The sequence below is a fragment of the Chlamydotis macqueenii genome, chromosome W (assembly GCF_036417535.1).
Source record: "Chlamydotis macqueenii isolate bChlMac1 chromosome W, bChlMac1.mat, whole genome shotgun sequence".
NCBI lineage: Eukaryota > Metazoa > Chordata > Aves > Otidiformes > Otididae > Chlamydotis > Chlamydotis macqueenii.
The window spans coordinates 44,050,406-44,073,316 of NC_141592.1; the positions used below are offsets into that span (position 1 = coordinate 44,050,406).

General features: G+C 46.6%; 1 protein-coding gene across 1 annotated transcript in view; it reads left to right on the forward strand.

Annotated features, from left to right (window-relative positions):
• Positions 1-856: 856 nt before the first annotated feature.
• LOC147596727 (F-BAR domain only protein 2-like) overlaps positions 857-22,911 on the forward strand; it is a 47,719-nt gene continuing 25,664 nt past the window's right edge. The window contains exons 1-3 of the mRNA XM_086769623.1: positions 857-988; positions 1,955-2,051; positions 22,461-22,564. Coding sequence (XP_086625749.1) covers positions 857-988; positions 1,955-2,051; positions 22,461-22,564 — 333 coding nt within the window. The remainder of the gene's footprint in view (positions 989-1,954; positions 2,052-22,460; positions 22,565-22,911) is intronic.

Consider the following 22,911-nt stretch of genomic DNA (forward strand, 5'->3'; position numbering starts at 1 on the left):
CCTGGAAAGACGGAGGGGTGGGGGGAATTTACTTTGTTCTCTGTCTCATTATCCTGCTTTGGTTTTAGTAATAAACCAATAGTTTTCCCTAAATCAAGTCTGTTTTGCCCATAACAGTAACTTTAAGGATCTCTCCCTGTCCTTATCTCAAACCTCGAGCCTTTTTCTTACATTATTTCTCCCTGTTCCCTTGGAGGGTGGGGGCAGCGAGAGAGAGACTGCGTAGTCTGGTCCTGAGTGGGGCTGAACTACAACAGGGGGGGGAAAATTAGTTTCTCTAAGGTTAATCCTAATAGAAGAACTTGTAGAGTAAAAAGCAGCTGGCATGCTCACTACAGCAGTTCCCTAGGCAACACACCCTGCCCCCCTTAGCACATTGTCATAGTGTAGCCCTGCTCAGGACCAAGCTACACAGTCTCCTGCTCACTCCCCCCCCACCCTCCAGTGGGGCAGGAAGGAGAATCAGGAAAGAAAAGAAGGCAAAACACTCACAGGTTGAGCTTAAAAAAAAAAAAAAATTAAGAGAACAACAGAAGAAAACAGAACAGAGATGGAAAGCAAACAAACCAACCCAACAACAGAAAATACTGAAGCAGGTAATTTACAGTACAGTAGCTCACAGCACACCCTGATGCCCAGCTCCCTCCCAAGTAGCAGGAGCCTCCCCTCAGCACCCTCCCCACTTATACCCTGAGCATGATGGCCCATGGGATGGAACAGCCCTTGGGCCAATTTGGGGAAACTCTCCCAGCTGTTGGCTAATTAGGAAACTGTCCCAGCTGTGTCCCCCAGCTAGTGTTTTGATTGCACAGAGCTCAACAATGGTGACAGTAAGGTTGAGTGCTTATGGGTAAGGATGAGGGGGAAGGCCAACGAGGCAGATATCCTGCTGGGAGTCTGTTACAGACCACCCAACCAGGATGAAGAGGCAGATGAAGCATTTTACATGTGGCTGGCAGAAGTCTCACGATCGCTAGCCCTTGTTCTCGTGGGGGACTTCAGCTTACCAGGCGTCTGCTGGAAATACAACACAGCAGAGAGGAAGCAGTCTAGGAGGCTCCTGGAGTGTGTGGAAGATAACTTCCTGACACAGCTGGTGAGGGAGCCTACCAGGGGAGGTGCCTCGCTCCACCTGCTCACCCCTCCACTTATATACTGAGCATGACTTTTATGGCATGGAATACTCTCTTTGACCAGTTTGGGTCAATTATTCTGGCTATATCCCTCCCAGCTTCCTGCACATTAACAAGACCTGGAAGGCTGGACCGGGTCCTTGGTTTCATTCACAAGAACTGGTATCACCAGGGTGTTTTATCAACATTCTTCACACCCAAAATCCAAAACACACCAGCTACTGAGAGGAAAATTAACTCTATCCCTGTTGAAACCAGGACAGTAGGATTTTACTCAAGATTTCTGAGTATGCCTTCTGCAAGCATATTCATATTTCTATAGAGATCAGGGAAGAAATTCTTCTTTGTGAGGATGGTGAGGCACTGGCACAGGTTGCCCAGAGAAGCTGTGGATGTCCCATCCCTGGCAGTGCTCAAGGCCAGGCTGGATGGGGCTTTGAATGACCTGGTCTGGTGGAAGGCGATCCTCCGTGACTGAGGAGGGGGGGGGGGGGTTGGAACGAGATGATCTTTAAGGTCCCTTCCAACTCGAACCATTCTGTGATTATATGATTCTGAGGTACCACTTCTCAGCTACTGTGGAGCCGGCTCTCTGGGCATGCGCGCTCCGCTCCTCTGCCCGGAGAGGGGTGGAATGCGACGCGCCTGCGCAGGAGCAGTGCTCGGCGGCAGCTTGGACACATGCGCGGGGTTGGGGGTGGTGTAGCTGTGTGGAAGGAGGTGGTTGCATCATAACGGGAAGGGTGGTGTGCTGCGAGAGTATCTTTTTCTTCCGTTGTGTCTTGGCGTCTAGGTTCGAGCTCACGCTCACTGAGGGCTAGGGCGGCGGCGTGATGATGATGATGATGGCGGCGGCGGCGGCGTACTTCGTGGAGAATTTCTGGGTAGGGAAGTGCCGCGGACTGGTTCCTCCGTGTCGTGGGTGGGACGGGCAGGACGGGGCGCGATACGGTGCAGTGCAATTGACGTACTCTCCACGAGAGCAGACTCGAATCTTACGCCACTCTGGGGACTGGGCTTGGGTCTTGCCGCGGGGAGCGCGGCGGAGGGATGGTAGCAGCCGTTCCCACCGCGGCACTCTGTTCCTCCTGCGGCGGCCTGCTGCGAATCGTCTCGCCTCTGCCGCTCTGGGCCGTTGGGGAAGTGCCCTGCCCCTGCCTCGCGCAGTGCTCGGTGGTCTATTAGGGAGAAACGCTGAGGGAAGGGGTTTGTTGGGCCAAGGGATATGCAGATACGAGCAGGAAGACCCTTTACTAGGGAGTCTTACTCTTGCAGCCACTGTGGTGCCTAGATGGGGCTTCTACTGCAGTTTGATCTCTTTTTGTTAAGCCTCCCATACAGTACAGTTGTTTAGGGGAGTGGTATGAACTGTAACAACTTACAGTTGTATCATGCAAAAGCAAAACTATGTCTTGGAACTTCATGCTTTTGTACCAACAACTCATTTCTGTCTGCATGATAGAAGGTACAGCCTGAACAGCAGCCATCTAGAGAAACAACAGCCTTTCCGGTTTGTTTTAGAAGCATAATTTGTAAGTCATCTCTGTGCAGATATTTATATTTTATTTGGGTAGTTATACATGGAGAAAAAGTTAATCTGTATTTGGATTATTGAGCCTTGCATGAAATTAAACTTATTTTCATTGTGACTGTAGCTGGTCTGAAACATTAAGTGTTCTTGTAAGTTATTGTCCTGGTTTCAGCAGGGATGGAGTTAATTTTCTTCTCAGTAGCCGGTGTGTTTTGGATTTCATGTGTGAAGAATGTTGATAAAAACACTCTGATGATACGAGTTGTTGTTAATGAGACCAAGGACACTGTCTGGCTTTCCAAGTCTCGTTAAGGTCTCGTTAACGTGCAGATGCGGGAAGCTGGGCGAAAGACAGACAGAATAATTGATCCAAACTGGCCAAAGAGAGTATTCCATGCCATTAACGTCATGCTCGGTATATAAGTGGGGGTTGCCTGTGGGAGGGGGCATTCTTTGCGGGCACCCTTGGCACCCTTTTTTTCTCTCTTGCTTGCTGGCATCGTTCCCTCTAGCTTGCTCCCCCCCCCCCCCCCCCTTGCTTGCTGCTCGGTGTCGTTCCTGTGATTGCTGCTCGGGACGGGCTGCGTCGGTCATTTGGACATCGGGTGGTGAGAAATTGTACATTGTTCATTTTTGTATATTTTTGTATATATTAATGTTCTTATATCCTGTTAGCTTTGTAGTTTTTAGTATTTTTAGTAAACTGTTTTTATTTCAACCCACAAGTTTTCCTTTCTTCCCAATTTCTCTCCCCCGTCCCACTGGGTAGTGGGAGGGTGAGCGAGAAACTGTGTGGTGATCCAGGCTAAACCACCACAGTCTTTTTGGCGCCCAACGTGGGGCTCGAAGGGGCCTCACTAGATCAGTCGTGAGATCATCAGACCTTAGTCTGGGGATCCAAGGTTCAAGCCCCGGTCAGTCCCGAAGGGTTGAGATAAGGACAGGTTTGAACACAGTGTGTTGAAAACAGATTTGTTATAAGTGTTCATTAAGCTGGTTTGGTCATCGCTGGTCACAATGTTGTTTTATTTGTTCTCGCAGATATTTTTAGAGCTGTATTGGATAGCACCCTACTTGCTGTATGTGCTGGTTGTTGATGTTTATGCACGGCTTATCGATTCTGGGATTAAAGGTATCGCTCTGCTGTGCTGTGTGGCACTGGTTGGTTTGGTGAGATCACTGGTAATGGGATCGGTTTCGTATCTGTACTCAATGGCGGCGGGCAGTGTGCAGAGCGAGGAGGCAGGGGCAGCTCCACCCGGGTATTTCGGGAGCCATCTTGTGGGTGTTGTTTGGAACTATACCTGTTGTTTTGTTCCGGGAAGCCAGGCCGCGGGGGGAACATCTGTTTGCAGCTTTCCCCACCTCACCAAGCTGATTTCAACAGCTTTTGAGAATTTTGAATACCCTTTTGATACCCCTACCACCATGTTCATGTTGACAAGTCTTTTGCAGCTATCTCAGATCTTGATATTGATTAAGTTTAAACAATTTTTTAAAATTGTTATGGCTCCTCCAACCCCTGCAACAGACACTGTGGCTACTCAAACTCCTGCTACAAATGCTGCAGCTACTTCAGCCGCTACGGCAGGTGCTGCAGCTACCCCAGCCCCTGCTACGGGCACTGCGATTGCTTCGGCCCCCACGCCAGACACTGTGACTACTCAAACCTCGGCAAGCAGTACCAAAGAGAAACCGAAAAACCAATAATCTACACCAGTATCAGTTGCCCCTGTACAGAAGAAATATACCAAAAAATCAGTTCACATAGTGAAAGATGATGATGAACCAGGGCCGTCATATGATCAGGGAGAGGCAGAAGGAGAGGGAGTCACCTGATCCCTATCCCTGAGTGAGCTGCGAGATATGCGAAAAGATTTCAGCCGTAATCAAGGTGAGCAACTTGTCACCTGGTTGCTCCGATGCTGGGACAGTGGGGCCAGTAGCCTGGAATTAGAAGGCAGGGAAGCCAGGCAGCTGGGATCTCTGTCTAGGGAAGCAGCCATTGACAGGGTGATTGGAAGAGAGTCAGCAGCCTGCAGCCTCTGGAGGCGACTCCTGTCAGGTGTGAGGGACAGGTATTTCTTTAAGGAAGATATTGTATGCCACCCAAGCAAGTGGACCACCATGGAGAGAGGTATCCAGTTTCTGAGGGAATTAGCTGTTCAGGAGCTGATTTATCATAACCTGGATGACCCACGGACATCCGTAGATCCAGATGAAATTGAATGTACCCGACCCATGTGGCGGAAATTTGTACAGAGTGCACCATCATTGGCAGCAATGAGTTGGAAAGATGATGAGATGCCACCAGTACGTGCAGTGGCTAACCAGCTCCGACAATATGAAGACAGTCTCTCTTCCCTGATGCGGGCCTGTGTCTCAGCTATAGAAAGACTGACTGAGAAATCTGAAAGCCAGTTTGAAAAACTGTTAGAAAAACTATCCAAGGTGTGTCAGAAACTCGAAGATTCTTGCTCCCCACCTGCACGGACCAATATCTCAGCTATTAGAAGAAGATCTCATCCTCCTCCTGCTCAAGGGAGACGGTACACCCGACGAGATGACCTATGGTTTATCTTGTGTGACCAAGGAGAGGAAGTGGGATGGAAAGCCTACCTCGGCCCTAGAGGCACGTGTACGTGAGTTGCGAGGTAAAACAATCACAAAGGGAGGTTCTTCCAGGCAATTTGCTGCTCCAGTCTCCAGTGGGCAGTTCCCCAGACAGTGTAGAAGGGCTGATCTCACCACTGATCCTATAGAAGAAACTTCTGATTCATATTCACAGAAAGTGAATAGAAAATATTATAAACAAGACTAGAGGGGCCCTGCCTCCAGCCAGGCGGAGGAGAGGGACAACAGAGTTTATTGGACTGTATGGATTAAATGGCCTGGCACATCAGACCCACAAAAGTATAAAGCTCTAGTAGACACTGGTGCACAGTGTACCCTAATACCATCAAGCTATAAAGGGGCACAACCCATTTGTATTTCTGGAGTGACAGGAGGATCCCAAGAGCTGACTGTATTGGAGGCTGAAGTAAGTTTGACTGGAAATGAGCGGCAAAAGCACCCCATAATGACTGGCCCAGATGCTCCATGCATTCTTGGTATAGATTACCTCAGGAGTGGGTATTTCAAAGACCCAAAAGGGCACTGGTGAGCTTTTGGTATAGCCACTGTGGAAACAGAGAAAAATAAACAGCTGTCCATCTTGCCCAGACTTTCAAAGGACCCTTCTGTTGTGGGAAAGCTGAAGGTTGAAGAACAAAAGGTACCAATTGCTACCACCACAGTGCACCGGCGGCAATATCGCACCAACCGAGACTCCATAATCCCCATCCTCAAGCTGATTCGTCGACTGGAGAGCCAGGGAGTGATCAGCAAGTCCCGCTCACCCTTTAACAGTCCCATATGGCCAGTGCGAAAATCTAATGGAGAATGGAGACTAACAGTGGACTACCGTGGCCTAAATGAGGTTACACCACTAATGAGTGCTGCCGTGCCGGACATGCTAGAACTTCAGTATGAACTGGAGTCAAAAGCAGCCAAGTGGTATGCCACCATCGATATTGCCAATGCGTTCTTCTCCGTTCCTTTGGCACCAGAATGCAGGCCACAGTTTGCTTTCACTTGGAGGAATGTCCAGTACATGTGGACTCGACTGCCCCAGGGGTGGAAACACAGCCCCACCATTTGCCATGGACTGATCCAGACTGTACTAGAAAAGGGTGGAGCTCCAGAACATCTGCAGTACATTGATGACATCATCGTATGGGGCAACACAGGAGCAGAAGTTTTTGAGAAAGGGGAGAAAATAATCCAAATCCTTCTGAAAGCCGGTTTTGCCATAAAACGAAGCAAAGTCAAGGGGCCTGCACAAGAGATCCAGTTTTTAGGAGTAAAATGGCAAGATGGACGTCGTCACATTCCAATGGATGTGGTCAACAAAATAACAGCTATGGCTCCACCAACTGACAAAAAGGAAACAGAAGCCTTCTTAGGCATTGTGGGTTTCTGGAGAATGCACATTCCAAATTGCAGTATGGCTGTAAGCCCTCTCTATGAAGTGACTCGAAAGAGGAATGATTTTAAATGGGGCCCTGAACAACGACAAGCCTTTGAACAAATTAACCAGGAGATTGTTCATGCGGTAGCCCTTGGGCCAGTCCGGACAGGAGAAGATGTGAAAAACATCCTCTACACCGCAGCTGGGGAGAATGGCCCTACCTGGAGTCTGGCAGAGAACACCAGGGGAGACTCGAGGTCGACCCCTTGGGTTTTGGAGCTGGGGATATAGAGGATGTGAGGCCCGCTATACTCCAACTGAAAAAGAGATACTGGCAGCATACGAAGGAGTTCGAGCTGCTTCAGAAGTGATTGGTACTGAAGCACAGCTCCTCCTGGCACCCCGACTGCCAGTGCTGGGCTGGATATTCAAAGGGAAGGTCCCCTCTACGCATCATGCAACTGATGCCATGTGGAGTACATGGGTCGCACTGATCACGCAGTGAGCTCAAAGAGGAAACCCCAATTGCCCAGAAATCTTAGAAGTAATCACAGATTGGCCAGAAGGCAAAGATTTTGGAATGCCGCCAGAGGAAGAGGTGACACGTGCTGAAGAAGCCCCTCTGTATAATAGTCTACCAGAAGATGAGAAGCGATATGCCCTGTTCACTGATGGGTCCTGTCGTACTGTAGGAAAACATCGAAAGTGGAAAGCTGCTGTGTGGAGTCCTACACGACGAGTGGCAGAAGCCACTGAAGGCCAAGGTGAATGGAGTCAGTTTGCAGAGGTGAAAGCCATCCAGCTGGCTTTAGACATCGCTGAAAAGGAAAAATGGCCAAAGCTCTATCTCTACACTGACTCATGGATGGTGGCAAGTGCCCTATGGGGGTGGTTAAAACAATGGAAACAGAGCAGCTGGCAGCGCAGAGGTAAACCCATCTGGGCTGCCGCACTGTGGCAAGATATTGCTGCCCAGTTAGGGAAGCTTGTAAAAGTACGTCACGTAGATGCCCACGTACCCAAGAGTCGAGCCACTGAAGAACATCAAAACAACCAGCAAGTGGACTAGGCTGCTAAGATTAAAGTTTCCCAAGTGGACCTAGACTGGCAACACAGAAGTGAACTATTTTTAGCTCAGTGGGTTCATGACACCTCAGGCCACCAAGGAAGAGACGCAACATACAAATGGGCTCGTGATCGAGGGGTGGATTTAACCATGGACACTATTGCACAGGTTATCCACGACTGTGAGACATGCGCTGCAATTAAGCAAGCCAAGCGGCTAAAGCCTCTGTGGTATGGAGGACGATGGCTGAAATACAAATATGGAGAAGCCTGGCAAATTGATTACATCACACTCCCACAAACCCGCCAAGGCAAGCGCCATGTGCTTACGATGGTGGAAGTAACCACTGGGTGGCTAGAGACATATTCTGTACCCCATGCCACTGCCCGAAACACCATCCTGGGCCTTGAGAAGCAAGTTCTCTGGCGACATGGCACTCCAGACAGAATAGAGTCAGACAATGGGACTCATTTCCGAAACAACCTCATAGACACCTGGGCCACAGAGCTTGGCATTGAGTGGGTATATCACATCCCCTATCATGCACCAGCCTCTGGAAAAATTGAACGGTACAATGGACTGCTGAAAACTACACTGAAAGCAATGGGTGGTGGAACTTTCAAAAACTGGGACAAACGTTTAGCAAAAGCCACTTGGTTAGTCAACACTCAGGGATCCACCAGCTGGGCTGGCCCTGCCCAATCTGAACTTTTACCTACTGTAGAAGGGGATAAAGTCCCTGTGGTGCATGTAAGGAATATACTGGGGAAAACAGTCTGGGTTATTCCTCCCCTGGGCAAAGGCAAACCCATCCATGGGATTGCTTTTGCTCAAGGACCTGGATGTACTTGGTGGGTGATGCGGGAGGATGAGGAAGTCCGATGTGTACCTCAAGGAGATTGATTCTAGGTGAAAATAGCCAATAATTTGAACTGTATATAATCATGTCTGTAGTTCTTTTATGTTCTATTAGAGGTATTGCAGCAAGAATCACCCTCATCATTGAAGAACAAGCTTCGATGAAACCGAGCGATGTGCAGTAGTGATGGAACCAGAACTGGCGACCAACAACTTCCTCGAGCTCAACATCTTCAACTCACCGACCATGGACGTGATACACCAGCCGCGCCAGAGGTACCAGCTACGAGTTCCAGATGCAGTATGTAACAACTTCACACTACATACCATCTCTCCTGCTCTGAGAGACTGTTACGATAGATGGGACCCAAATCATGGACTAAATGAACTCAACAGACTTTGGAGGGATAGCTCATAGATTGAGATAGTGATATCTGTGTGTATATCTATAAGCATGACGTAAATGGTATGGAATAAGGGGTGAATACTGTCCTGGTTTCAGCAGGGATGGAGTTAATTTTCTTCTTAGTAGCCGATGTGTTTTGGATTTCATGTGTGAAGAATGTTGATAAAAACATTCTGATGATACGAGTTGTTGTTAATGAGACCAAGGACACTGTCTGGCTTTCCAAGTATCGTCAATGTGCAGATGCGGGAAGCTGGGCGAAAGACAGACAGAATAATTGATCCAAACTGGCCAAAGAGAGTATTCCATGCCATAAACGTCATGCTCGGTATATAAGTGGGGGTTGCCCGTGGGAGGGGGCAGCCATTCCATTCTGGCACCCATTCGGGCACCCTTGGCATTCTTTTCTTCTCTCTTGCTTGCTGGCATCGTTCCCTCTACCTTGCTAGCTTGCTCTCTCCGCTTTGCTTGCTGCTCGGTGTCGTTCCTGTGATCGCTGCTCAGGACGGGCTGCGTCGGTCATTCGGACATCGGGTGGTGAGAAATTGTACATTGTTCATTTTTGTTGTGGTTTTGCTAGTGAGGGGGGGCCTAAGGTGGTAGCTTCTGTAGGAAACTGCTAGAAGTCGCTCCCCTTTGTTCAGTGGACTTGGCCAGGCCTAGGGCGGACCTGCTGCTGGCCAAGGCCGAGCCGATTGGTAGCAGAACGTCCCGTGATAACGCCTCTGCGGTAACGTATTTAAGAAGGGGAAAACAGGAAAAAAAAGAGAGAGAAGAGAAGATGTGAAGAAGCTGAGTGGGGGCAGAGGCACAGAGGGGGAGGTGCAGGCCTCATGGGCCTTGCAGGCCTCACCCTCTGGCCTCTCGCCAGGCAGCCGACTGGGCCCGACTCGGTCCGGCCCGGCTGCAAGAAGTGGAGAGGAGATGAGAAGTGAATAAGATGATGTAAAAAAGATCCTGAGAGACATCTACCAGCCTGTTGTGAGGAACGGCTGCAGACGCCAAGGTCAGTTCAGAAGTGAGCGGGAGGAGTAATGCGGCTCCTGGCAGAGATTCCCCTGCAGCCTGTGGTGACAACCATGGTGGAGCAGGTTGTCCCCCTGCAGCCCATGGAGGTCCACGGAGGAGCAGAGATCCACTTGGAGCCAGTGAAGGACCCCACACCGGGGGAGGGGGATGCCTGAAGGAGGCTGTGACCCGTGGAGGGCCCGCTGGGGCAGCCGTTCTGGAGAGACTGCACCCGTGGAAGAGATGACCCACGCCGGAGCAGTTCCACGAAGGACTGTGGCGTAGGGGTGGGACCCCACAACGGAGCAGGGGAGGAATGTGAGGAGTTCTTCCCCCAACCATGAAGCAGCGGCGTGAAACAACGTGTGATGAACTGACCGCAACCCCCATTCCCTCTTCCCCCCTGTGCCGCTCAGGGAGGGGAAGGTAGTAGAGTTAATGTTAAGCTTGGGAAGAGGGAGGGGTGGAGGGAGGTTATCTTGTTCTCTGTCTCATTATCTTGCTGTTTGTAGTAATAAATGAATAGTTTTCCCCAAGTCGAGTCTGTTTTGCCCGTGACGGTAACTTTAAGGATTTCTCCCTGTCCTTATCTCAAACCTCGAGCCGTTTTTCCTTATATTTTCTCTCCCTGTTCTCTCGGAGGGTGGGGGGAGTGAGAGAGAGACTGCGTAGTCTGGTCCCGATCAGGGCTGAACTACGACAATTTTGTATATTTTGTATATATTAATATCCTTATATCCTGTTAGCTTTGTAGGTTTTAGTATTTTTAGTAAACTGTTTTTATCTCAACCCACGAGTTTTCCTTTCTTCGCAATTTCTCTCCCCTGTCCCACTGGGGGAGGGTGAGTAAGAAACTGTGGTGATCTGGGCTAAGCCACCACAGGTGGAACTCTATGCTTTTGTACCAACAACTCATTTCTATCTGCATGATAGAAGGTACAGCCTGAACAGCAGCCATCTAGAGAAACAACAGCCTTTCCAGTTTGTTTTAGAAGCATAATTTGTAAGTCATCTCTGTGCAGATATTTATATTTTTATTTGGGTAGTTATACATGGAGAAAAAGTTAATCTGTATTTGGATTATTGAGCCTTGCATGAAATTAAACTTATTTTCATTGTGACTGTAGCTGGTCTGAAACATTGAAGTAAGTGTTCTTGTAAGTTATTTCCATTATACATAGCTAGTTTTTGTCACTTTTAATACACTCATACTGGTATGGTAGAATAAAAAGTATTTGTTATCATTGACTTCTTAGCACTACTTAGGAAGTGTTGCATAAACTTTGACAGAAGTTTAATTTTTAAGCTGACTGGTGCAGGTGATACTCTTGTTAGTTGTGAGTCTATTAAACCATTTCAGGTCATTCAAAATAAGCCGCTTCTAAGCCAGTCAGTATATATTTGTTAATTGTTTTAAACTAATTTGATTCAACTGTTGAAAGTTCTTTGTATAGCTGAAATTGGTCTTTATGTAATGCTATGCATGGTAAGTCTGGAAGTTCTGGGATATAAAAATGTGTGTTTAAATTGGTTTTGATGATTTCTTTTTATTTTATCTTTTTAATTGCTGTTGTTACCTGTAGATTTTTAAGAATGGCTGTGGGGAAGATTCCTTTCTTTTCAAGTTCTTTTGTAACATGTAAGGGCTGGCTGTGTCCAGGGTTAATTACCTTAGTTTTTCGAAGAGGCTTATACTTATTAGAGCAAGACATGATGTCATATGCACTTATGTGATATGAGTGATAATGAGACTTGTCATGCTTTTACCTGGTGTTCTATTCACATTTATGCAGTGCTACTCTTCTGCTTGGCATATAGTCAGATGCTCAGTTTCAAGAGAGCTGTTGTGCAATATTTGCTTAGTCTCCTCCCTCTGTGTGTGCATTTAGTATGAGTTGGCATCTTTTCATCTTTTTGTTCCAAAAATATTTTTAATTATCTAGATATAGATAAAAATATCTGTTCTCCTTCATATGCATAGAGCTTCTCTGGAGATGATCTTTATTTAATTTACTGAAGCTGGAAGCAAAAAATTTAGAATTGCCAGGTTGCTTTTGTGTTCAAACTCCTCAAAACTTTCAGAACTGAAGAAGATACGTCACCAGTGTTAACATCAGGTGACTGCTTTTTTTTAATTTTTGATGCTCTCAATTTTATGTAGCTGTTTAAGATACTTGGTAATTGAAAATTACTCTTAGCTAGCTTTCAAAAATATGATGGTGTTTTATTAGTTGGAGGAATATTTTCTTGTATACAGGGTCCATTAAATAATTGCCTAGGTGGAAAGTATGAAATGTGAGTTATGTGAAACTGCAGCAAGCAGCAGCAGTAGTTTAAACAAAATAAACTCATTTTAGATGCTCTGATAAACACATCACTTAAAGTTACATGGAGTTAGGTGAATGAAAGGAGGTCAACAATACAAATGGACAAACCATAATGACTAGTATATGTCTTTCTAAGTTTGCAAGTAAAGAGAATATTGGTTTTAGTTAATATTTTGAACTTTCATTTTAGAATTACAGGAATGTTCACTCAGTTTCTATTGTTCTGTTGCACTAAAATTTTAAAATTAATTATTAAATAGGATATTTTTAAAGCAGCATAAATCAAATCTTGTAGTTGTTGAAAAGTTGTACTTAGTTTCAGCAAATACTTCTTAAATATGAGGGAGTTATGCTCCCCTCACCCCAATTAATGGATTGTCTACACTTATTATTTGGCATATTGGTGTAACTGTGGAACAACTCCAGAATTTTCTTGATACAGACAAAACTTTTCTACCTAAAGGACTTATATGGTCCATGGACCAGTTGGAAAGGGTCCAGAGGAGGGCCACAAAGATGATCAGAGGGCTGGAGCACCTTTCCTATGAAGACAGGCTGAGGGAGTTGGGGCTGTTCAGCCTGGAGAAGAGGAGGCTCCGGGGAGACCTTACAGCAGCCTTCTAGTACCTCAAGGGGGCCTACAAGAAAGATGGGGAGAGGCTGTTCAGCAGGGCCTGTTGTGATAGGACTAGGAGTAATGGTTTTAAGATAGTGGGAGGTAGACTTAGATTGGATATTAGGAAAAAATGTTTTACACTGAGGGTGGTGGAATACTGGAACAGGTTGCCCAGAGAGGTGGTGGAAGCCCCATCCCTGGAAACGTTCAAGGCCAGGTTGGACGGGGCTCTGAGCAACCTGATCTGGTTGGAGATGTCCCTGCTCCTTGCAGGGGGGTTGGACTGGGTGGCCTTTGAAGTTCCCTTCCAACCCAAACCATTCTATGATTCTATATGCCATTATGCATGCCAGAATTCTAATACAGATAAATCGTAATCTGTTGACCAGGGATGTGGTTTTGTCATTCTCCTATCTGACAGAATAGTATGGGTGGTACTTTTAAGTATCAAACTAGCTGTAGTAAAGCTTCTCTGGAGCTGCCCAAAACAAGAGGCAAAGGATAAAAATTTTTCAATTCTCATACCAAAAATTGAAGGAAGTGACTCTATTTCCCACATTGATTCTTTTCTAGGCTTTTCCTATTTAGCGTTTATCTAACAAGAGGGATGAGTTTTGGTCATATTTCATTGGTATTTCATGTTTGCCATAGGCAGTTGTAAGATTTAACTGGGGTTTGGAAACTTAATTTGGAGATTTTCCAGTTTTCATTTTATGACAATTTGAAGTAAATTAGGGACATAAACTTATGGTTAAAAATAAACCCTGTAGTTAAATTGGAGTACCACTTCCAAATGTTGCAGTTAGAATATTTGCCTGCCTGCTTCCTGGAGAATAAGTTATGGGCTTGGTAGACTCTTTTAAAAAGAGAATTAAGCAGGTTATGACTTTGTCCTGGTTCTGGCTGGAATAGAGTTAATTTTCACAAGAAGCTGAGAGGGGAAATGGTTAGGGATAGCTGATTGAAACTGGACAAAGGGCTATTCCATACTATATGACATCATGCTCAGTACATAAAGTGGGGTCCTGCTTGGGAGTGGGGTGGACGTTGGGTTCTGGGCAATGAGCAATTGTACTGAGAATCATGTGCTTAGTATATTCTATTATTGTTTGGGGATTTTTTTTTTTCCCCCCTTGTTTTATCTTCCTTTACTGTTCTGTTAAGCTGGTTTTATTCTAACCCATGAGTTTGGACTTGTTTTTTCCAGGTTCTCCTCCCCATCCCACTGTGGGTGGAGGAGTGAGCGAGCGACTGCGTGGTACTTAGTTGCTGGTTGGGGCTAAACCATGACAATCCTTTTCGGCGCCCAACGTGGGGCCTGAAGGGTTGAGATAATGACAGATCTGACCAGAGCACGTTGAAACAAAATTCGTTATATGGACTTCTTATATTAGTTAAATAGTTGCTGATGTTGTTGGTCATGTGATTGTATTATGTAAATCCTTATATATACTATGTATTCCCTGTGGTGCTATTTATCACCTCGGGGAGAGAGGTGACAATTATCACTTTGCTGTACTGTGTAATATCAACTTATGATATGGTAACATCAATGGCCTTGAGGTTAAGTTGGTATCTGTATGCGGATGATTTTCCCCCCACTCTTTCACCTCCCTTTTCTCCTACAGGCTAGTTACTCAAAATTCTCAAAGACTGTTGTATCTTGGGGATGTTCAAGCCAGCGTGTTCTTACTGCTATGTCTCCTGAATGTGTCCCAGGTCTTGTTCAGGGTTACAAAGCCACTTTTTAGGAATACCACCCGGAGATCTGCCCCAAGGCTGGAGGGGCAGGGGTGGCATGGCATGTGGGAGAACATGGGCAGGTACCCTAGAAAACTTCTCACCTCCTGTGGTTTGGAATTTTAGTCCTGAACAACTACAGTACCCTGATGAAGTGACAGAATATTTGAAGGGAAAATGCTGTGGCTGTTCCGAAGAGGCACAACTTACTGCACTGTGCTGGGCCCTGGCCAGTATCTACCAAACACTGCTCAGCATTATGCAGCAGCATAAGGAGGGGGAAGAGAGGGAAAACAGATGGACAGACACTGCAGCTACTCCAACCTTGGTGACAGGCACTGCAGTTGAACCAGAGAACCAATCTGTGCTGGTATCAGTCGCCCCTATACAGAATAAGTAGTACACCAAAAAAATCAGTGTGCTTAGTAAGGGATGAAGGTGAACCAGGGTCATCACAAGAACAGGAGGAAGAGGCAGAACCAGAAATAATCACCTGATCTCTATCCCTGAGTGAGATGTGAGACATGCAAAAAGATTTCAGCTGTCGTCCAGGCGAGCACATTGTCACCTGGCTGCTCTGATGCTGGGATCATGGGGCCAGTAGCTTGGAATTAGAGGGCAGAGAAGATACTCCCCAGCCTTAAGGCAGATCTCTGAGTGGCACAGGGGGGAAGAGGGAATGGGGGTTACAGTCAGTTCATCACACATCATTTCATGCTGCTCCTTCCTCCTCGGGGGAAGAACTCCTCACATTCCTCCTCTGCTCTGTTGTGGGGTCCCTCCCATGGGCTGCAGTCCTTCATGAACTTCTCTGGCGTGGGTCATCTCTTCCACAGGGTGCAGTCCCTCCAAAACAGCTGCCCCAGAGGGCCCTCCATGGGCCACAGCCTCCTTCAGGCCTCCACCTGCCCCAGTGTGGGGTCCTCCACAGGCTGCAGGTGGATCTCTGCTCCTCCATGGGCTGCAGGGGCACAGCCTGCTCCACCATGGTCTTCACCACAGGCTGCAGGGGAATTCTGGCCAGGAGCAGCATTACTCCTCCCCCTCCTTCTTCACTGACCTTGGTGTCTGCAGCTGTTCCTCTCACAAGAAATTCTTCACAATGGGCTCAGGCAGACACCTCTCAGGTTCTCTTCACATCTCATCTCCTCTCCACTTCTTGCAGCTAGGCCAGGCTGAGTTGGGCCCAGTCAGCCGCCCGGTGGGAGGCCAGAGGGTGAGGGCTGCAAGGCCCACAAGGCTTGTGCCTCCCCCTCTCTGCCCCTGCTCAGCTTCTTCACATCTTTTCTGTTGCAGTAAGGGCACGGACTCCATGGATGGTGTACCGGAGACCTTTATTGTCTGTCAGCCTAAGTCTTTTATATCTTTTCTCAGTTACACGCGAAATGCACGCGCTTAATCATCTAATTCAATTGGTAGCAATATACTGTTCACGTGCCTTAAACTTCATTTGGATTGGTTACAGATTTTTAGTTGTCTTTACTATTTTTGCCTTTGGTATTTACTTATCTTGTTCTAATTGCTGTTTTTTGTTATTGAGCAAGTGGTGTTCAAGGACATAGCTCAAATTCTTCAATATCAGCCAGCTGTGCTGCACTCTCTGTTCCCACACTTCTCTTTTTTTTTTTTCCTTCTTTTTTTCCCCTTTCTTAAATATGTTATCACAGAGACGTTATCAGAGAACATTCTGCTACCACTTGGCTCAGCCCTGGCCAGTAGCGGGTCCATCCTAGGCCTGGCCGAGTCCACTGAACAAAGGGGAGCGACTTCTAGCAGTTTCCTACAGAAGCTACCACCTTAGCCCCCCTCACTAAACAAAACCAGAAAAATAACACAACCATGTGTAGCCGGTTCGTAGGATTCCTCTGCACAAAGTTCACCCAGCATATGCTATTTAAAAGCACAACAGTATTTATTGCTCTATTATAACCTTGCATAAGCAGTTACCAGCAGCTTGTTTTCCCTTTATGAGTCTTACCAACCCAACTAAGCCAGAGACACGGCCGAGCAGGAGGATGATGATCAGCGGGGTCAGAGCAGAAAAGGGAGGTAGGCGCAGCACCTTCAGGGCATCCCCTGTTGTTCGTAGAGTGTGCTCTGGGTCCTTTCTCTCTCCCTCTGCTCTGAGCCGCCTCTGTTTATACCCTCAGCACAATCAGTAGAAGAGTACTGACCAGGTGTTGATGCATGCAGCAAGGCCTGCCAAGTACGTGCACTGCTGGCTAACAGCGGTTCCCGGATAGCAGCAACATCCTGCTCAATAACAACCCTCCTAGTTTCCCTCTCTGAGATAACAACCCTCCTAGCTCCCCTCTCCAAGGTTGTGTTCTCACAGCTGTGTGCAGCTTGTAATTTCCCACAGTGGCCCTACATGGACCATCACTGAAATCCCTCATACATGCCACCATGTGGTCCGTAGTTGGGACACTGGTATTTCACAACCTGCACTCTTAAGCTTGTAATTTCCCACAGTGGCCCTACATGGACCATCACTGAAATCCCTCACACACCATGTGACCAACCAAAACAATGTCGTGACCAGTGACTCTGACTAATATGATAAACGTGTGCAACGAATCTTGTTTCAAAGTGCTCTGGTCAGATCTATTGTTATCTCAACCCTTCGGGCCCCAAGAACTGTCATGGTTAAGCTGTTAAGTTGTGCCAAACTTCAGCCACGTAGATCCTCAAATCTGGGAGTCTGCTTTGAACTTGCTGCTTTGTTTAAACCGGGCTCGTGCAGACTGAGGAGAGAGGCTAGGATGCAAAGTATAGGATTACAAGAGTAATTCTTTATTCATGCACGTGAGGTGTCCCATTCAAGTTGGGGTACCACAAATGCAGTTTTACATATGGTTCTTATACCTTTCAAGCACTCAGATACAACGTGATTTGACCAATTGCGACTTAACGCACACTACTGTTCTGCAAAGCAACTATAATTCTGTGGCTTTATCATCCATCTCTTTCTTGATCTAGATGTCCCTGGAGTCGGTCTTGCTACAGTTACTTATTTGTGATGCAAGATAACGGGAGGGTTTCACAGAGGTGTCGGAGGGGCTGGGATGCTGACATGATCTGGGTAGTCCAGGGATATCCTTTTGACGTGCGGAAAGCAGACTCCACAATCTGTAAGATTGTAAAGTAGGTATGTTTATTCGGTGCCGGGCAGCACGGGAGGTAGTCCCGCCAAAATCGTGCGCGCCTGGCGCGGCAATTCACTTTGAATTTTATACAACCAAGTGTTACATATGCATGAAGTTAAAGAAAACACGCCTATACATATGCATGAGCTATCCTCGCTCCGTATTAAAATTAGGTCTAAGAGGTCATTTAGGTATTACAATTAGTTCCAAGAGGTCATTTGTCCAGTTTTAGCTGGCTCCTGAAGGAGGCCCCTTGGTTCTTATCAGGACTGTCCTTGTGTGGGAGGTGCAGGACTTCTCACTTCAGATAAAGAGTTCAAAGCACAAAGCAAGGCCCCTCGGTTGGGGAATGCAAGACTTCCCCCCCTCGGGTAGTTTTTACAATAGCTAGTTAGCAAAGCATCAAGCGCCATTTGTATTAGCATGCACAGCAATAATCAATAAATGCCATATCTATTAAAGTTTCCTTAGCCCCTCTTCTCACTTTATTCTTCAGGGTGGGGGCTGTCATCATCCTCCTTGAAATGAGCCGGAATCCTTTGGTCATGCTGACTGAACCATGACTGTGCAGTATACAATGTAAACTATATGTATTTTGAACTTCATACAATTTCATACTGTAAAGACTAATTGGTACAATGGTTAGGGAATGAGATTTTTTCCTAATGTTATTTATTTTTAAGTAGACTGGTACTGGGCTTTTTTGTGATCCTAGCTATTACTGTTGCCATCAGGAAGCAGCAGGTAAAACCACGTTGTTCTGGTTTTGTTTAGTGAGGGGGGGCATGAGGTGGTAGCTTCTGTAGGAAACTGCTAGAAGTTGCTCCCCTTTGTTCAGGGGACTCGGCCGGGCCTAGGGCAAACCCGCTGCTGGCCAGGGCTGAGCCAATTGGTAGCAGAATGTCCTGTGATAACGCCTCTGCGATAACGTATTTAAGAAGGGGAAAACGGGGGGAAAAATAATAAAAGGAGAAGAGATGATGTGAAGATGCTGAGCGGGGGCAGAGAGGGGGAGGTGCAAGCCTTGTGGGCCTTGCAGGCCTTACCCTCTGGCCTCCTGCCAGGCAGCTGACTCGGCCCGGCTGCAAGAAGCAGAGAGGAGATGAGATGTGAACGAGATGTAAAGAGATCCTGAGAGGTGTCTGCCAGCCTGTTGTGAAGAATTTTTCTTGTGAGAGGAACAGCTGCAGATGCCAAGGTCAGTGAAGAAGGAGGGGGAGGAGTAATGCTGCTCCTGGCCAGAATTCCCCTGCAGCCTGTGGTGAAGACCATGGTGGAGCAGGCTGTGCCCCTGCAGCCCATGGAGGCCCAGGAAGGAGCAGAGATCCACCTGCAGCCTGTGGAGGACCCCATGCCTGGGCAGGTGGATGTCTGAAGAAGGCTGTGGCCTGTGGAGGGCCTGCTGGGGCAGCTGTTCTGAAGGGACTGCACCCCATGGAAGAGATGACCCACGCCGGAGCAGTTTCACGAAGGACTGTGGCCCGTGGGAGGGACCCCACGAAGGAGCAGGGGAGGAATGTGAGGAGTTCTTCCCCCGAGGAGGAAGGAACAGTGTGAAATGATGTGTGATGGACTGACCACGACCCCCATTCCCTCTTCCCCCCTGTGCCGCTCAGTGAGGGGGAAGGTGGTAGAAATAATGTTAAGCTTGGGAAGAGGGAGGGGTGGAGGGAGGTTATCTTGTTCTCTGTCTCATTATCCTGCTTTGCTTTTAGAAAATAAATGAATAATTGTTCTGGTTTTGTTAGCGAGGGGGGGCCTAAGGTGGTAGCTTCAGTAGGAAACTGCTAGAAGTCGCTCCCCTTTGTTTAGTGGACTCGGCCGGGCCTAGGGCGGACCCGCTGCTGGCCAAGGCCAAGCCAATTGGTAGCAGAATGTCCTGTGATAACGCCTCTGCGATAACGTATTTAAGAAGGGGAAAATAGAAAAAGAGGGGGAGGAGATGTGAAGCAGCTGAGCTAGGGGGCAGAGAGGGGGAGGCGTGAGCCTCATGGGCCTTGCAGGCCTCACCCTCTGGCCTCTCGCCGGGCAGCCGACTGGGCCCAACTCGGCCTGGCCTAGCTGCAAGAAGTGGAGAGGAGATGAGAAGTGAACAAGATGTAAAAAGGATCCTGAGAGGTGTCTGCCAGCCTGTTGTGAGGAACGGCTGCAGACGCCAAGGTCAGTGAAGAAGGAGGGGGAGGAGTAACGCGGCTCCTGGCCAAGATTCCTCTGCATCTCGTGGTGAAGACTATGGTGGAGCAGGCTGTCCCCCTGCAGCCCATGGAGGTCCACGGATGGGCAGAGATCCACCTGCAGCCCGTGGAGGACCCCACGCCTGAGCAGGTGGAGGCCTGAAGGAGGCTGTGGCCCGTGGAGGGCCCGCTGGGATAGCTGTTCTAGAGGGACTGCACCCCGTGGAAGAGATGACCCACGCCGGAGCAGTTTCACAAAGGACTGTGGCCCGTGGGAGGGACCCCACAATGGAGCAGAGGAGGAATGCGAGGAGTTCTTCCCCCCGACGATGATACAGCGGCGTAAAACAATGCGTGATGAACTGACCGCGACCCCCATTCCCTTTTCCTCCCCCGTGCCGCTCGGGAGGGGAGGTAGTAGAGATAATGTTAAGCCCGGGAAGAGGGAGGGGTGGGGGGAGGTTATCTTGTTCCCTGTCTCATTATCCTGCTGTTTTTAGTAATAAATGAGTGTTTTTCCCCAAGTCAAGTCTGTTTTGCCCGTAACGGTAACTTTAAGGATTTCTCCCCGTCCTTATCTCAAACCTTGAGCCGTTTTCCTTATATCATCTCCTCCTATTCTCTCAGAGGGTGGGGGGAGCGGGAGAGAGACTGCGTAGTCTGGTCCCGATCGGGGCTGAACTATGACAATAGTTTTCCCCAAGTCGAGTCTGTTTTGCCTGTAGTGGTAACTTTATGGATTTTCTCCCTGTCCTTATCTCAAACCTCAAGCTTTTTTCTCTTCCTATTCTCTCGGAGGGTGGGGCGAGTGAGAGAGAGACTACATAGTCTGGTTACAACTGAGGCTAAACTATGACACATGTAATGAAGAAAAATAGACTAGACATAGAATTTCCATTTACAGAATTTTATACAATGTATACAGGTAGGGGCAGTGTTGAGGAAAAAACACCAAAACACAAATAAATAGTGTTGATGGCTGATGTGCTGACTCCAAAAAGCAAGCTTTGAACTTATTGTTGCTCACCTGATGTTAAAATTAACTCGTCTTTTTACTTAGAATGTACTGAACTGCTTGTTAGCACCAACTTCCTTCAAAGTTATGACAATTAAATAAATATTCAACTTGAAATAAGAAGAAAAATTCAAATTATTTAATTAAATGCATTGCTTTTTCTTAACTGTACAGAGCTTTGCTTTTCTAGAAATAGGATTGTATAGATGTTTTGAGATTAAATATAGTTACATAAATTGGATTTAAAACTGTTCCTTTTTAACACCTGATATTTTGAAGCATGGATGATATCATAGTAATGCTACATACTAAGAGGGCAAAGAAAAAGTGCATTTGGGCAAATGGGCCATGAGTCACTGAATACCTGTGATACTGCAGCAGACTACTCAATGTTTAGCATGCACTGTCTTCCTGGGGCATAACAAGAATTTTAAAGGAATGACTGATATTTCAGAAGTGAATTTACTTGGGGACATTTGAGTTTGCAACTCTTAAAGTGGATGTGGTCAGTATTAGCCTAATTTATTTTTTCCTAAGTCAATGATGAAACTCCCATGCTTGAATGATGGCAGTTATGTGAATGCCTGAGAAAATTCCATACTTCAGTTAGATTTTTATATAACGTTAACTGATTTAATTAAAAAAGATCCATCCAGAATAATATGAGGGAGATGATAGAATGTGCTGCAAAGACGTAGTCATATATTAGGGTTTCAGTCTATTTTGAAGTTAACTCATACTCATTGGATGGCATCTAACATTTATTTTGAAGTACAGTTCTATTCAGAAAATTGACTGTGTAAAAGTGGTATCTTTGTACTGCTGCCACTATCTGTTAGTTGTGTCTGTTAGGTTTAGAAGGACACGAGGGCAGTATTTTTTTAACTACTTTTTACTTCTAATAGCTCAACTAAGAAATAATATGGAGTTATTGTGTTCTTGCAATCAACAGAGTAATTTATCTGTTATACTGGTGTATACTTATTGAAGTCGGTGAGATTTCAGAGGGTGTTATTTGATATAAAGAGAGTTATGTCATTGTTAGCCAGGACCAAATATGAATTTCCACTGAATTTTCCATTTGTGGTGAGATGTGAAAGATTGTCCTATATTCTGAATTCATATAGACTATACACAAAAGGGAACTCTGGTAAAACTTTTCACATACAAACCTCTGAGACTAGTTAGTATAAAATCATTTGAGAGCAATGAGAAAGCCCATGATGCGATTTTTAGAGTCACTTTTCAGGGTATCACATGGCCCTATTTTAAAAACATTTATGATTAGTGGTAAATCTTACAAAATGGAGCTTGTAAAACAGGAACTTGTAAATATAAACATAACTTCCAGTTATTCTATTCAAGTGAGTACAAATTTATGTTCAATGTGACCTTTCTAATATAGATTTCCTTAATTTTGCTTTCTTTCAGCAAGGCCCACAACTCCTCTTTCTGTAGGCAACATTGTACCCCCTCCGAAGCCCGCTTCAAGACCAAAGTTGTCTACAGGGAAGCTTAGTGGAATTAATGAAATAGTATGTATTGATTGGTGTGTGTGTTTTTTTGGGGTTTTTTTTTTTAATTCTCCATTGTAACTCAATTTCAGATATATAATTTACACACTATTACAGTGGAGTTACTTTCCAGTCCAACCCCCCTGCAAGGAGCAGGGACATCTCCAACTAGATCAGGTTGCTCAGAGCCCCGTCCAACCTGGCCTTGAATGTTTCCAGGGATGGGGCATCCACCACCTCTCTGGGCAACCTGGGCCAGTGTTCCACCACCCTCAGTGTAAAATATTTTTTCCTGATATCTAATCTGTATCTACCTCCCTCTAATTTGAAACCATTACCCCTTGTTCTATTGCAACAGGCCCTACTGA